This window comes from Cornus florida, unplaced genomic scaffold (genome assembly GCF_030987335.1).
Source record: "Cornus florida cultivar Cherokee Brave unplaced genomic scaffold, ASM3098733v1 CherokeeBrave_3.0.0_Hap2_Chr08, whole genome shotgun sequence".
Classification (NCBI taxonomy): Eukaryota; Viridiplantae; Streptophyta; class Magnoliopsida; order Cornales; family Cornaceae; genus Cornus; species Cornus florida.
In genome coordinates, this window is record NW_026775578.1 from 12,818,917 (window position 1) to 12,836,636 (window position 17,720).

Here is a 17,720-nt window from a genome sequence, read left to right on the forward strand (position 1 = left end):
TCAATATTTCAATTATTAATCCCGCATGCATGGTGATACATTTAAATCTAATTTATTTATCACTAATCTTAAGCATATATCACCATGCGCCCTCATTGTTAGGTCGGAGAGTGGACATTTAATTTTGGGGAATTTAAAACTTTCAATCATAAAATATTCTATAGAATTTTAATTATATAAGTACATTACAAGTGTCTTTAAACAAACCAACAAAATAAAACAGGTCGGACAAAAAAATAAAAAATAAAAGAGCAAATAAAGATAAGTCTCCGAATTGAATTATGAAAAGAACATTTAGAAGCGAGAGTTAGGAGTTAGTGATTGTCATACAAGTGAGTTTTTTTTTTTTTTTTAACACATAAACAGTCTCATTAAATATGTTATCATTTAATTGCTGGAGTTACGCTTTTTTTAATACCCACTTAATTTAAATTGCTTTAGGTTATAAATATTGGAGTATATAATTTCAGTGAGTTACATGTATAATTTTAAATATTTATATATATATATATATATATATATATATATATCTATATAATACCCACTTAATTTTAATTGCTTTAGGTTAGAAATTATATATATATAATTTCAGTGAGTTATATGTATAATTCTAAATATCTATATATCTATTATTTAAAATAATAATAATAATAATAATAATAGTGTAAGGAGTTTTCTTTATTTCTTAATAATTTTATTTTTATTTATTTTTCATTAAAAAATCTCATATAGCATGAACACACTATTCACGTTCTAATTCAAATATTAAAAGATAACACACATTTTCACTCCTTTTAAATGCATAACCCAAAATTGCAGGATGTCGAACCATCTCCCACTCTCTCTTTCAAACTACACAAAATCTTATTCCTGTCATTTTGAAGGCTCCCAAAGTAAAAATATGTGAAAATATGTGATGGGTTGAAAAATTAGCATCTTGGATTTCTATAAATTTTTTGTCAACAGATAGAAGTTGATAGACAATTCGCGGTGGTCATATTCCATCGACATTCTCTCGAGTACACGGATTCAATCACAAATTGGTGAGTTTGAGTTAATTTGATTGTTGTGCAATGTTGAAGTGATTTAATGAAATTTATTATTTATGGGTGCCATCTCATTTCTACCCATGTATTGATATTTTATTCATTCCTAATAAACTTGTGTTTGGATGCCAATATAATGATAATATGTAAAGAAAAATCAAACTACCCTGAAAATAAATGAAGTGTACCCATCATTTTTATTTATTTTTGGCTATTATTGAATGCATTACCATAGTTAGTAAAATACGGTACGGAAAAAATACGGATATGGAAACGTACGAGTATAATTCGATATATTTTTTTAAAAATACGTTTAAAAAATTCGGCAAAAAAATACGGAGACGTAAAAATATAAATACGGATACGTACGTGTATAATACGTTATATACTCTAAAAATTAGGGATTAAAAATTCGACTATACACGTCTTATTATTTTCTTATATATATATATATTTGTAAGGACAATAAAAAATAGGTAACAAATAATAAAATAAATATATTACAATTGACAGTATCACAATAATCATAAAAAAAAAAATTCATAAGTATATAATGTGATATACTAAAACATCTAAGGAGTGTGGTGATCTACAAACTTCTAAAATAATAATAATGATAAAGATATTAACAAAATTTAAAAGATCTCACAGCAAAACAAAAAATCTATAAATATCTACAAATATCAATAAAAACTTATGATTCTTCAAGATTACAGTATTCCACAAATATATATATACGCGTTACATAAGGGGTGATGGAAAAAAACAGATATTTTACCGTATCTTTCAACTCTGATCGACAAACCGAAGTATTTTTTTAAAATTCGTACGTACGCGTTTAATTCGCGTATTATACACGAATTAACTAACTAGGTGCATTACTCTCTTCCAATCATGAAGTCGGTTGATATTAAATATTAAATTTTCATTATAAAAGTTTTAAATTTATAAAATTTTCCTTATAATTAATACTCTCCTCTCTTCTCTGATCCATCCTCTTATCTTATTTATTCTTTTCAAACAAACAGAATAAAATATTATATATATATATATATATATATTTTTTTTTTTTGTTTCAATTCAACTAAACAACAAGAGAAAATGATACAATCTCTTTTTAAAAAAAATCTCATTCATCTCTTTTTGTATCCATTTTATTTAATTTTCCTCCTTCTTAGCATTAATAATTGACTTAGTAGAAGAAAAGGAACGAAAAGAACACCATTTTGGTGCCTTTGCCCAATGTTTATAACATTGTTACCATCTAAAATGGGAAGAAAAGAAGTGGACATCAATTTTTTTTTTTTTGAAGGGTAGAAGTGGACAACATATCCTCAAAGTTCTTTACATTTTTTTATTCACTATTATTATTCAATCAACCAAAGAATGAGAAACTAGTCATCTTTGAGGACTTTGTCCATGGTCTAGCCTACCATTAGTTTTTTGTGTCCGTCGTGAAACCGAACATTTAAAACATGCTGTAGTTTCAAGACTTTTATAGTCCTCAAATTGCAGCGTTAAACAAAATTAATTATAAAAATATAAATAAAGAAAAAAAAAAAAGTAGTCTAAGCAATTTTATTACCACGAGGGCTAGTCCAATACGGAATACCACGAGGGCTAATGCAATACGGATAAGGGTGGCAATTCGTGTTCGTAGGTTGTGTTCGTGTCGTGTCAATGTAAGGGTATTATACTAAATAGGTAAACCCAAACCCAACCCATTTAATAATCGTGTCAAAATCCTCAACACTAACCCAATCCATTTATTAAACAGGTAAGCGTGTTAACCCGTTTAATAACTTGTTTATTAATACGAGACATTTAATATGTAATTAAATACTAAATAATAGAAAAAAGTTGTCATAATTAACCCAAATATTCAAAATAAAAAGAAAAATTTTAAGGCATAGACAAGGTTTATGTTGAAATGACTTAACTATTCATAGTAATTGGGTTTAAACAAGTAACATATTACATAGGTCATTTTCACATAACATGTTGAGTTAGATGGGTCATAAACGTGTTACACGAGTTGAACCCCTCAACTCTAACGCGACACGATTAAGTAAACGGGTTAATCGTGTCGACCCTTTTATAACCCAAACTCGTTTATATCAAACCCAAACCCTTTTAACTTGTGTCGTGTTCGTGTTGTGTTATCGTGTCCTGTCTTAATTTGCCACCCCTAAATACGGAGTAACATTTAGACGAACCATGAAACCTTAATTTGAAAATTTTGAACTCTAGGGCTCTTTTGGATTATTTGAAAATAATAATAATAATAATAATGACCTATAATTGTTGTGTTCTCAAATTATTGCAATTATGTTGTAATATATTGTACGCGTGCACTGTGCACATTCTCTGATTCTCAAAGCAAATATAGTGTATGAGTCCTCAATAATGTCGGTTGCATTTGCAATTAAAATTATATTATGAAGCCCACTATATATATATATATATATATATATATATCTTAATTGATACTCACACACACATATCTCCATCAAGGATCGAACCCCTAATTCCCTTTAGGAAGTAGAGTCCTAGTACCGCTAGGTCACTAGCCTGTTGGTAAGCCCACTACATTAGTGGTATCTCATTTTTTTTCAAAGTGAAAGAGTAGATGGTTTAAATTTTTTAAAAATATATGGTAAAAAAAAAAGAAGGTGGCTTTTTAAAAGTATAATGAGAATTTACAAAAATAAAATAATATCGTGCCATAGTGCTATGTTTGAAAGCACCAAATTTGCGTCTTAATTTTGAAATTGAAGAAAATTTAGTTCAAAATTTAAATTATATTTTCTTCCATTCCAATCTCGAAAAGCTAATTCGATACTCCAAATGCAACATAAATGTATTTGATACTTTAAAGACACTGAAAATCAATTGGTGCTGGATTTGCTACAATTGCTTTAACGGGAGTTGCTATTGCCATTTCAGAGACAAAATTAATATATTATTTCACTTAGTTTGCTCATCCCTTTGATTTCAAAAAGTAACATAAATGTATTTGATTGGGAAATTATTAAATTATCCTAATTCATTTGATATTTAGTGGGTTAATTCAACAAAAGTTAATGTTTTACACTCTTATGGACCATTTTTTCAATTCAAATGTCTCAATTTAATTGATCCACTGAATGTAGTTAATAGTACTGAACCATCAAATAATTTTTCTTATTTGATATTTGAGAGATTGAGAATGTAAGTATTTCAACGAACGATTAATTTTTATTTTGTATTATAAAAATAAGGGGTAATTTCATAAAACCCCCAATACTATCAGATTTTGTATCAAATACCCCCAACCTACTTTAGAAAACCCCCAACATTATGAAAATTCATCACATTGCACCATGTCTGTGATAAAAGGACGAAACTACCCTTCTGATATACCAAATCAATTAAAAAAGCCAAAATAGATATTTTACCAATTACTAAAATACCCTTGGTGACATTTAAGTCACCAAAGCACAAAACGACCGCATTTTCTGTGTTAAATCCGTTCCTCACTCATGTACAAGCAACTGATTGTTCCACTTCTTCACCTGATAACACACCATCAGAGCCTCCACAGCTACATTCCCTTCCTCACTAGGGCAAATCAAGGTACCATGATACCCACTCAACACTTAATGTAAGATTACGAGGACGACTAAAATAACAGCTTCTGGACCAAAATTGGAGAATGTATGGCATATTTGACCAAAGATCCTAACTTTACCGCGGCTTTAGCTGCAGCGGTTGCACACTCCATTTCTGAAAAGCTTGAACCAAACAATGCATAATTTTCTTCTGATGTATGAACTCGTTTATATTTTGTCTACAGGGATCAGAATTGATTCAGAATTTTGAGTTTTAGTGTATACTGGGAAGGGGATTAGAATTGATTTAGAATTTGAGTTTTAGGGTCATGAATGATCCAAATGCTCAAATGCGTATTCTATAATGTGCAGTGGTGTTGAAATTTCAGGTCTAAGCTTGCAAAATTGAGAATTAAATCAAGTTCTTTCACATAATTATAGTAATCTATATGTAAAATTTGTATATATCAACATTTACATTACCTATTCAAAAAATTACAGAAAAAATACTATAAAAGAGAGAAAAAAAAAAATGCTAAACTATTCAAAATAATTTTTACAACAAAATTTTGGTAATGTAAATGTTGTATGGAACTGCTGGATAGTCTTTTTATGGCTACTTCTTGCCCATCAAGCAATGTTCCCTGTAATAGAGAACATATTCATTTTTCCGACTTTAGGCAGCAGTAGAGTATCAATTGCTAGATGTGATACCCCTCATTCTAGAGTCACGGGTGATCAAGTCCGAGCGCAGATCCGAGGGATACCAGACAATTAATATGTAAACCAGCAGGAATACAAAATGAAATAAAAATAAATTAATAAACTGAAAAGAATTCTAAATATGAAAATCCTCCAATAATAAAAGTCGAGTAAATTTTAAACCTCCAAATCCGTACAACTCGGGAATTCAACTAGTGGACCCCTAATTATCCCATACTATAAATAAATTTATAGAAAAACCAAAATAAGAAAGAAAATCCTATGTAGTTGGAAGAGTGAGAGTCTGTATTTGCATCAACACGATCAAACTCTAAGCTTGGTACTGACGAACACCTGAAAAATAAAAGTGGGTCAGGCCCACATGCAAGTTCCATCCTACTACAATCCGTACATAAACCCGACACGCAGATACATCTTAGATAACTCAACAATATCTGAAATAGTCCATATAGATATAGATACACACTATAGGATACTCACTAACCTATAGTCATCACACTTGAGTAGAAGGTAACACGCAAAATGCCGTAGCGTTATCATGCACACCTAGACCTACTAGGGAATGTCTTTAGGTCCAGTTCTTCATCCAAGCGATATACGCACTCTAACCGTGATCAGGAGACTCAAGCTCGTATCACGGTACCATAGGTATATATATAAATTCCTTCCTAATGCAGAAAGATAAAACAAATATCCATTATGTCGTTCAACCGTTTTAGTTAACAGGACATGCATCCATGTAGGATTTAACTATTTTAGTTAATCCATTCCGTATGTATGAAGAGGTAGGACTTAGCTTTTTGATCTAATCCATCTTTGATATGCCACCGTCCCATACCGGTGCATATAATGCATATAATTCACAGACGATGCACACTCAAATGAACATCAAGTTTATCCAGAAACCAGCATAATAGAAATCAGATATTATTAAGATCCTATCATGCATCCAGTATATGATTATAATCATAAAACTTCCATTTAAATTGTTAAAATAACAATAAATAATTTAAACCATCCATTTCCATATAATTGACAGAACAGAAATTATAACAGTTCAGCAATTAACATCCATAGCATGATATAATGATTATCATAATTATAAACTGAGCAACATTATACTAGAATTTCCAAACCATACTCCCATACTAGTTCATTTGAATTACTAAAACCGAAACTAGTAATTATATCATTCTCAATCCTTGACGGTATGCAAATTAATATTTACATCATAGGTCGTCTATTTAATCCTTCATCTTTAAACGTGTGCATGAAATAATGACACGCAGAAGTCCAATCTGCACAGTAAATAAAACCCTAATGGTGTTTTATACCAATCCATGTTAATTGGTTAAAGCACAACCGGCAAGTAAAACCTCCTCAACTCCTGACAGCGTGTGACTTAGTATTTAAAGCTCATGATATCTATAACCATATCCTAAACCAACCTTTTCGGCCCTCATTAAATTATATATATCATTTATATAACATCCCAGAAATAATTTAACACCAGTTCGTTTCAGTTGCTAAAACAAACTAGCGATTTACACCTTCCTCGTTCCTTTCTTGACAATATGCCTATTGTTTGTTTATGTTTCATGATGCCCCTTAGGATTAGCACCCTAGCATAAACCAACTATTTTAAGGCTTTAGCAAGTTAATTTAAACATTTAAAATCCCACAACATTTTCCAGAAATTCCATTTAAGCCCCTGGACTCAGAAAATTACGTGAAAATAATTTCTGGGCAATTACAAAAGGTAGAGCCGGCTCCAATTTTAGGTTGAGCCGGCTCCACCCACTTTGGAGCCACCTCAACACCTTGTGGAGCCGGCTCCACTTCAATGGAGCCGCCTCCATTGAAGGGTGGAGCCGCCTTCACTCACTTAGCTTCCGTTTTTCCTTCTCCGCTTCCTTGCCTTCTTCGCTTCAGGCAAAGTTTCAGTCCTCTGTCCCACTTTTGTTAAAGATTTTTAGGGTTCAATTTTAAGTCCTAACAATCTTAGAAACTTCTCCAATTCCAATATGAATTCATTGACAAAAACATAAACCATAATCGAAACAGTTTAGGCTTCCTCTGTTTGTCTTCTTCGCTTCTGGCGAAGTTCAACTCTCTGCTCCAGAATGTTTATAAAGTTCTTAGGGTTCAATTAAGTCCCAACCATCCTAAAGACTCCTCAAATATCAACAAGCATTGCTTGACAAAAATTTAAAACTGAACAAAACAGTTTATGCAAGAAACACAATTTCAGTTCAACTAAATATACGAACAGTTTAAAGTCTGTTAACATGCATCACAATTCCGTTTTAAAGTTTAATTAACTTCTTGGAGACTATATAGAATGCACATAACACAAGTTTACAGGAAGGAGATAGAATGAAACTTGCCTTTAGGTTTCGGTTTGAAACCTTATAGCGTCGTCTCTAAATTCCGGCAACTGCCAACTGCCGGCCAACCTCCTACTGCTCTGTTTCAATCCCATAAGCCATTCTTTCATTCCTCCTTGGTCTGATCTTCAGTCCATAGCTGAAAGCCTAGTTGATTCTCCCAGTTTTCCCTCTGTGTTTTCCCTTCCAACCCTCTCTGTTTTTCCTCTCAATACACTATTATGTGAATAGGGTTTTTCCCAACCCTAGCAGACTAATAAGAATATATATATAGCCGTCCTAATCTTAAGTCTGTTTATAACCTTACATCTACAAGTTTTAATTAAACCTAATATAAGTCGACGACCTAATTATACAAAACAATAAAACCCTACGACACAAATAAATTCTGTTAGCTACCAAATATAAGCTACCAAAGACACGTCAATTAAAACATTAATAATCAAATATTTAAACTAACCAACAATTAAATTAAAACAATTTCAATTAAATAATTAAATTAAAATAAATACACCCTTAATCAATTAAGTAAATAATAAAATAAATTCACCATTAATCAATTAAGAAACCAAAACACATAAGTCACATAATTAAATAAAACTGTAATAAAAATCAAAATTAAATTCTCATTTTATCCTTTTGAAAACTAGGGGTATTACACTAGACTTACTATATGCGGAAGAGTTTTGCATAACTAATTGCAGGAAATAAATGTGGTGTATATTGGTGTATGTTTCTATGCATTCACAAATGCTGTGTGGTATTACCTTGTAGACTGGTCCAAACCCTCCCTCTCCAAGTTTGGTTGCAGCAGAGAAGTTATCGGTTGCAGCTGTTATGGAAGCAAAACTGAATAACGGCAAATTGTGATCCTTCTGCATGCCTAACTCATCATCTTTTGAGGTCGTTTTAAATGGACCAAATGGAAAATAGATCGTTGATTTCTATTACTTCTTTTCCCTAGTTCATAAGAAAAAGCTAGTTATTTCCTGCAAATTTACCTGAAATTACATGGCTATATATGAAAGTGAAAGAATACCTTTCGTAGTGAACTTCTTTCTCTTCCATGTATAGCAAACGAAGAAGCATAAGAGAAGCAATAACAGACCACCATTATTTCCACCAATAGTTAACAGTTGTTTTTTTTGCTTACTTGAAACCATAAACCAGGACTTTTTGCTCCTTCTATCTGAACAAAAAAGGAACTATGCTTCATATGTCCTCTGTCGTGAGCCGTCCCGTCATCTCTGATTGTCGTCGCCTGTGATACCCCTCGGATCCGAGACACGGGTTGATCAGGCCCAGGCCCAAACTCGAGGGAATATCAAACAATTAATATTTTATAACGAACACGGAATACAAAATGAATTAAGAAATGAAAGTTTAAAGCTGAAAAGAAAACTAAAAGATAATCCTTAAATAATTAAATACTTAAAGTTGATAAACCAAATATTCATAATTTGAACAACTCGGGAATCCATCTCTAGTGGACCCCTAATAAAAATCTCACACTGAATAAAAGTAAAATGAAAGATAAAATCCAAATCCAAGATCTGGAAAGAAATCTTACATCGTCGGTAGAATGGAAGATCGTCTCTACTCAGCACGAACAAGCTCAAGCCTGGAACTGACGTACACCTGAAAAATAGGAGTGGGTCAGGCCCACGAACAAGTTCTATCCTACTACAATCCAAGCAGAGACTCGATACGCATGTACATACTAAATAGTTCAACAATAACGAATAATCCGTACATAAATATATCCACACTACTGGACTCTCGCTAGGCCATGAAGGGGGTCTCAACCTGGATAGAAGGCATCACACAATACGCACCTGAGTGGGCATGAGTACCTAAACCTAAACAGGGTATACCTCAACCTTCACAGTCAGCTACACATCCAACTGCATATACGCACCCTAACCGTCGACACTGAGACTCAAGCTCATGACACGGTAACATAAAAATATGTCTAAACTCCGTTTCTAACCATCCACAAGAAATCCAGTAAGTCACTTGGCGTATTCAACCGTACTGACTTATATATATAAGGAGGATTGTATTTTATAACCCGTGCCCTTACTCCAAAATAGGTAGGACTTAGCAATTTGAGCTAATCCAAACCTAGTATGTCACCGTCCCATACCGGTACATACAATCCAATCCGTCCAATAGTTGATAAAGCATATACAAGTACATAACAATATCAACGAGTCCATATCAAGCATATCAGAATATATTAACAACCATTCTTGAATAGTCCCAACAAATTGATTAATATTGAAAACTTAAATATCAATATTAATTACTCTATTCCACGCATTTAAATAATTTATAAATGCCAAAACCAACAATTCCAACCTAACCATGTTAGAATAGATTAACCCTCATGCTTTAATAAATCCAACCATTGATTAAGTACTAACAGTATCAGTGTCAAAACCCACAGTTCCAAACTAAGCACATTAAAGTATACTAGAAAAACATGCTTAATTAATCCAACAATAAGCCGTTACCTGATCACCCACAGGACTGTGTCTGTAAATATAAGTTTATTCCCGGTATCCATAATTAACAGAGCTTAAACAAATGTTATAATATTTATTTCCATGGCATGCATAATAAATCTAGACAATTTATCATATTGTTAAGCTCCTATTCAACAAAATTGACGAATTAAATGTTAAGTTTAATCATCAATTAATCTTTAGCAAAAATACAGATTCCTTGTATGTAGGTATACTCTAAGAATTTGCAATTAGCAGTGCACAAACTCTCACAAGAAATTTTACATTATAATCTGGAAGTTAGAAACTCCAAATCCACACAAGTTTACAAGACATTCGTAATTAACTCTATGTAATCCTAATGATTAATGCTTTGTGTCCAATTCTATGTTAATCTGATCTTTGCATATTTATGTTTACTCTAGACCACTCCTAAACCATCCATTACAGTATTCATTCTCCACTAAAACATATTAAAACAATCACTAGGAAGCCTAATCACTGAAAAGTGGAAAAACAACCAACAGAACCAAAAACCCACGAACAAACAACCTGGAGCCGGCTCCAGAATATTGGAGCCGTCTCCAATGGCCCTGGAGCCGGCTCCTAGACCATTGGAATCGCCTCCAGTCCAAGGAGAGCCGGCTCCAATCCAATAGGAGCCGGCTCTCTCCCTCCTCTTCTTCGTTTTCTCCTCTCCAGTCGTCGTTTACGCCTCCGACACTTCACAGTATAGGTTTTCAGAGAGTTTAACTTAATCCCAGAATATTCCAACCCTTAATTCAGTCCTTATTATGCTACTAATATGGATTAAACCAAGAATTAAACAAGAAAGTTCAAAGTTAACCAGTTTAACAATTTTAAAACAAATTCAGTTTCAGTTAAACTCTAAACATGAAACAGATAACGTTTTTATTTTTAAACATGTAATTCATCCTGGAACTATTGAGTATGCAAAGAACACGAGTATAAGGGAGAGAGTAAGGTTAGAACTTGCCTTTGAGATCTTTGTCCAAAAATCTCTACGCCGTCTCTAAAGTTCCGACGAAAACCAACGTGAACACTCTCTGTTCTTCCTTTGTCTCCATAGTCGTATACTTGGTTTTGTTATGTTTCTCAAACCCTAACCAAACATCTAACATATATTTATAGGATTTTCTAAACCCTAAATTAATTCAAGCCCCAACTGAAATCCTAACCGGCCCATCCAACATACTGAGAAACCTACGACGGCTTACAAACTGATTAAAAGTAAAACCCTACTTATTAAATCAAGACAATTACCAATTTAACCCTAATTATTAAATCAAGACACTTACCAATTTAAATTTACAATAAAGAATTAAATATAACACCATTACAATTAAACACATAATTAATGTAAATAATTCAAATAATTAATTAAACCAAAGAAAACAAAGAAACCAACTAATTAATTCAAATAACAAAAATAAGTCAAGTAAATCAAATAATTAAAAAAAAAAAAATCAATTAAAACATATTAAAACATAATTCAAAACGATTAATGAACCAAAAACAATTAATGAACAGAAAACAATTAACCAAAATACCGAGACTATCCTTTTGAAAATTAGGGGTGTTACATCGCCGGAAATCCTTTGACGTCGTTCTCTGCCGCCTCTCTGTCGGTGTTCTCAACTGCATCATCACACCACATACATCACGACGTCCTCACCGCTGGCGCAGCCCTCTGACGTTGCTCTCACCACCACCCTCTGCCGCTGCTCTCTGTGCATCGTCAACACTACCAAAGCCCACATACGCTGCCGCCTCCGCCAATTCTCCATCAATCTCGGCTCCACTCCTTCACCTCCCTGGCCGACGAAGTCATCACACAACCTTCACTTTCTCTCTCTAAAACTATTCTCTCTCTATATATATTATATATATTGATGTGTCCGAATTAACACACAAAAAGTGATATACATACAAAACGACAACGTTTTGTGCTTTAGTGACTTAAAGTCACCAAGGGTATTTTAGTAATTGATAAAATACTTATTTTGACTTTTTAATTGATTTGGTTTATCAGAAGGGTAGTTTCGTTCTTTTATCACACTCATGGTGCAATGTGATCAATTTTCATAGTGTTGGGGGTTTTCTAAAGTAGAATGGGGGTATTTGATACAAAAAGCAAAAGTATTGGGAGTTTCGTGAAATTATCCCTAAAAATAAATAAAATCTTCATTGCCTAAAGATACTGCTTAATTTATATTTGGAGTATTCAATGTTTTTACTATAGATAAAAGGAGAGAAAAAAGTTTATATGGCTCGAGACAACATGATCCAATTCAATGGTTCGAGACAACATGATCCGATTCAATTACAACTGGACAAATTAATAAAAATTAAATGTATATTTATTTATGATTACTCGAGACTGTATAATAATCTATGCTGGAGAGGATAGTATAATCCGACCCAACTTTCTAATGGTAAAGTAGTTAAAGTACGCGCATGCACGAGAGACCCGTTTTACTCACAACCTATCCGTTTGATGAGCGTCGTGTGGGTCCCACTTGGTTGCGAGCATATTCGAGAATAAACTGTGTCATGCAAACTGCAAATCAATAGGGTGGAGGGGCCCCCGCGTCCCTCTCTCATCATCCTTTTTCCCGGCAACTTCCGTTACTGTTTTGCTGCCAGACTCAGTGGACCGTTAAAATGGCAGTTATACCCCTGACTGTAATTCCAATATTTTACCTTTTATTTTTGAGTAGTTGTAGTGTAATTACAATACAAGTGACATGTACAATTTGATCCACATACGAACTCAATTCTATTCCGAGTTTAATACATCTTTGGAGGGAATGGAGCAGATCATTTTGTTACTGTTAAAAATTTACAACCCTGTTATATTCCGTTTGGACTTGAATTTTTGTAAGACACGAAAGGAGCCAAAACATGGGTTAGTATGGGTTAATATAGTCATTTCACACGCATTCAAAGATTTATGAGCAATAGAGTTACTATTAAATTATGCTTCCAAATTATTGTAGAATCCCAAGAGACAACAATCAAAGAAGGCCATCAATATTGAATGCGAAGTCTGTAAATTTTGAATCATCCAGAAAGTAGAAACGGAGGCCAATTTCGCTAGACCGATTCGTTTTTTCAAATTCCATCGATTGAGAAATCCATATTTTCGGATTTTTGAATTTGAATTTGAAATTCGTGCTTCTTAGGGGAAGATTACGTTGTGAATTTTGGTGTGGTTGAGATAGAGAGTACTGGGATTATCGTGATCGTACGGTTCGGTGAAGCTAGAAAATGTGGGGTCAGGAACATCGAGCTCCGGTCGCCGTTGACGGTGGCCGAATGGATTGGGGGCTGAGAAATTGGCTGGACGGTGGTGGAGGAGGTCAGCTCGGTGGTTTTAGTCACGAAAGCGAGCATGATTTGGCGGCTATGGTGACCGATTTCTTGGAGAACGGTAGTTGTGGAGCTGAATCTTGCCCCAGCAGTGACAGCGATTCCGGTTTCTCTGACATCGCTTCTATCCCCGATAAGATTTCGGTAAGTTTCTCTCTCTCTCTCTCTATATATATATATATCATAGCATTTCTTCTAGCTAGGTTTACCACTGTAATTTTCCCCCCTATTTGAACATCAAACTGTTCATATTATTTCCTTATACAAGACAGTCAAAGTTCGAGCCAATACTATTATCACATTTTAAAACTATAAAAGGCTAATTTTATAGTAAGGTTGCTCCGTTGTGACCTAAACGTCACCGGTTTCGAAACAGGGGCTAATTGAAGATGCGCAATGATGTAGCTTGTCCTGGTAGAATGATTGGTATAGAGGCCAGAGGAGAGAAAACACCTAAATTATGTGACAATTTAATTATTCTGACGTAGGTGGTGTTGCAGGACAAATATAGTAGAGGCTTATTTATGTCATTGGTTTCAACTATGGTGAAAGGCAATATTTATCATATTTGAGCAACAAGCTGGTTCAGTATGTTAAGATTGAATTGGTAAAATCCAAGGGCTTGTTAAATAAGGATCCTGTTATTGAAGTCAATACAGTCCAGTATATAATATTTATTGAGGAAGGTGCAGCAAAATTTTTACTTTTGTATGTGGTATTATATAGTCCAGTTTGATACTTGTAAGAAATGCAATGTTTAAAGAACTGAAAATTATATATGGGTTTGCAGTTTTGCAGCTCTCCATTTTGATAAGCTCTTCTAGTTACTGGATTCCCACTCTTTCGCCACGCATTATTATCTCCTCTAATTGTAATATAGATATGTGACTTTATTTCGCTGATTATTTGCAGTTGTATAAGCACTCAGTGGACCAGTACGAGAGGGACTTGTTATCGGTGGTTCATTCTCTAATTCTTTCTATTAATGAGATGGACTATCACCTCAACAAGTCTGACACTTGCAACGCTAGCTGCATAAGGTTTTCTTTGGTAAAGCTCCTGCGGTCGTCTGGTTATGATGCAGCTGTATGTGCAACCAAGTGGCAGGGTTTTGGAAAAATTCCGGGAGGTATATTTGCATTATCTTCAATTTGAAATACTAATAAATTTTGTTTGAATAAACCTTTATTGCGACTGTCATCTACTCTTTGGTTAGGAAATTAGATGAATTCCCTTTCTAACAATTGATGGATCAAATTATCATAGCTATAAAGAGGAATATTAGGTTACATGTTTCTGATTTTTTATATTACTTGTAATGAAGGTGAACACGAGTTTATAGAAGTGATCATTCATCGTGGTGGTGGATGCTCTGAACGTTATATCATCGATCTTGACTTTCAAAGTCACTTTGAAATAGCAAGAGCGGTTGAATCCTATGACGCTGTTTTGAATTCTCTTCCAGCAGTTTATGTGGGCTCCTTGTCGAAGCTAAAACAATTGCTTCAAGCAATGGTGGATGCTGCAAAATATTCTCTCAAGCAGAACTCAATGCCTCTACCCCCATGGCGGTCCCTTGCTTATTTGGAAGCAAAGTGGGAATCTCACAGTCAGAGAGTGGCTAGTGTTTATGAGCGAAGCAACAATAGCACTTGCTCTTCCGGTCATCAACACTGCATTCGCCTACTAAGGAGGCTGAAATCCTGCATCCGATCTGAAATCAAAGCAGAAGGACTGTTGCTATATGCAAAGAATGATAAAAAGGGGAGATTGAAAACTGACAGATGGAAGTATTCTTCATTTCGGACCCTATAAGGATGCCAAAAGTCTTTGGGGGTAACTCCACAGTTTTATCACGAGGTAACTATTAGTAATATTTTGGAGGCTTTTGTTCGTGGAACCAATATGCCATTTTTCCCCCAACTCTAAGCATGGGTTAGTATAGTTGAGGCTTATAGGGATACAACTTTAATGAGCATAACATGCGATATCTTGTTCAGTTGGCACCAGAGGATAAGATTTTCTCACAATTTTGTTGTTTTCATGCTTGAAATAGAGGATCTTCATTGTAGCTAGTTTAGTTTTATTGCTTTCAGTTCTTGTATACTACGGCTGGGAGAAAATCTGAAATTCTCTTCCTTTTAACTTCTTCATCTTTTTCTTTAAATTGTATCAGAAGTTTTTATATGTATTGCGTTTGCAGTGTGTATTGCATCTTGTCTATTAAAAAAAAAAAAAAAAAACCACCTTAATATTTGAAATTGTTCGTTTTCCTGAGGAAAGAAGTTCAAATCTTTTTCCCTCTACTTTCAACGGTTAGGTTAGGGTTCAATAAAGTGAAAGTGACTTATTGAAATAATTTGCTGTTAACAACTGTGCCCAGACTTTCACAATTCACAAAGGATTTGAATTTCGAATGACTTCTAAACTTGAAAGAGAGAGACTAATATATATCTTACTGTATTTAGATTCTAGACTAATGGATAGATGTTTTAAATTGTCACCATTGAGGAGTATTAATTGGAATGGAGTTTTGAAATGTTGTAGACTTGTAGTGTTGAAATTCTTTGTTGTAACACTACCTAAACTTAATTTGAGTTTGTTGTGTAAATAACTAAATATTTACAGAGAAAGCCTAAAGGCCCCACCAAGGGTAGCAGCCGAAAACAAAGATTACCCATTAAAAGCCCAAGACAAGCTGGTACAAGTAACGGTTAGTTTAGGAAAAAAAAAAAGAGTAACCGTTAGATTGTCCCCAACTAGCCGTTGCAATTTCTAAAGCTAACTGTCAGCATAGACAACTCGGAATTGGTAATACAAGAATGAATGACAAAATATCATCCTAAAAAAATTTACATGTTAAGTTGTTACAAAACTTTGGGTTAAAATTTCTCATGATGTTGAATTAATTGGTTATGGGACAAAATGTTTATGGATTGATAGTTGATTCTCATTCGGAGAAGTCCAACCGGAATTACCACTTCGTCGTAGCAACAAGCATACTCAGTTTGAAAAAAAAAGTTGTGAAGTGGGCCATTTTAAAAATTGAGTGGGGGCATTTTTGAATTTTTAACTAAAACTTTAGGTAATAATATAAATTAAAAAAAAAATACAGTGGAGAAATTAGTGAGGTAAAAATGTGAAGGGGCATTTTAAAAAATTGGAAATTTTAATTAAAATTATTAGCAATAATGTAAATTAGAAAAAATCTAGTGGAGGCATGGTCCTGGGTCCGTGTCTAAGCATACTCCATAAGTAAATTAATTAATGTACAAATATTCTTCCATATTAATAATCTTCTAAGTTGCAATTTCACAAATTTAAGTTACTATATTATTTTGGAGCTTAATATTTAACAATAGAACAATCTTCAAATGCATAGAAGTCATTTAGGTTTTGATTGGTTAGATGGAATCAACTAGAAAAGAAAGAAAATATATATATATATATATATTTTGAAGTTTGAATAGATGAAAAAAGAAAAGTAAATTTAGTTTTCCGCACTTGGTCATTTTTCTCCAAAAAAAAAAAAAAAAAAAAAAAAAAAAAAACGCAAAAATAATATTGACTTGCATCAGAAACAAAATTTTTACAATTATCACCTAACCCTAACCAATGAAGTCATTGCATGCAGAAGATATGAACAAGATATGCACCCCCCAAGACATATATGACATAATCTAAAAAAGACTTATAAAAAACAAACAAGATCTATCTAGTGTATAATTTCATATCATGCAAAAAATTCACGAGCAGTTGAAAGAAAACTTAAAATTGAATTATCATATCGATCCACATGACCATTACGACTTTCATGTTGTCGAACATTTCTGTCTTCCCTCCATTTAATGGACAAACGAAATTGGCTTTGATTGACCCTAGCCTTTGATAAGGGACGTGGCTGTGTTGGACCCGGTGATGGTTCTTCCTGGGCCGCCCTCAAGGCCTTATTAGGATTGGCTTTTGATATGTTGCAAAACCTATTAGATCAAAAATGTATCATATACTATAGTATAATTTATTTAAATATTATTTGTAAATATAATATTTATTATAATAATCTATATATATTTA

General features: G+C 33.4%; 1 protein-coding gene across 1 annotated transcript; it reads left to right on the forward strand.

The window, feature by feature from the left end:
- Positions 1-13,251: 13,251 nt before the first annotated feature.
- LOC132269439 (uncharacterized) lies at positions 13,252-17,443 on the forward strand. The gene is made up of 3 exons (XM_059770626.1): positions 13,252-13,790; positions 14,559-14,775; positions 14,971-17,443. Exons 1-3 carry the CDS (start codon positions 13,545-13,547, stop codon positions 15,459-15,461), a joined length of 954 nt encoding a protein of 317 aa, XP_059626609.1. The 5' UTR covers positions 13,252-13,544; the 3' UTR covers positions 15,462-17,443.
- The last annotated feature ends 277 nt before the right edge of the window (positions 17,444-17,720 follow it).

What these genes read in the sequence shown, in the direction of transcription:
- LOC132269439 (XM_059770626.1), top strand. Translation starts at nt 13,545, where the DNA reads ATGTGGGGTCAGGAACATCGAGCTCCGGTCGCCGTTGACGGTGGCCGA. An exon ending in CTATCCCCGATAAGATTTCG is followed by an intron (nt 13,791 to 14,558) that starts GTAAGTTTCTCT and finishes GATTATTTGCAG; the next exon opens with TTGTATAAGCACTCAGTGGA. An exon ending in TTTTGGAAAAATTCCGGGAG is followed by an intron (nt 14,776 to 14,970) that starts GTATATTTGCAT and finishes CTTGTAATGAAG; the next exon opens with GTGAACACGAGTTTATAGAA.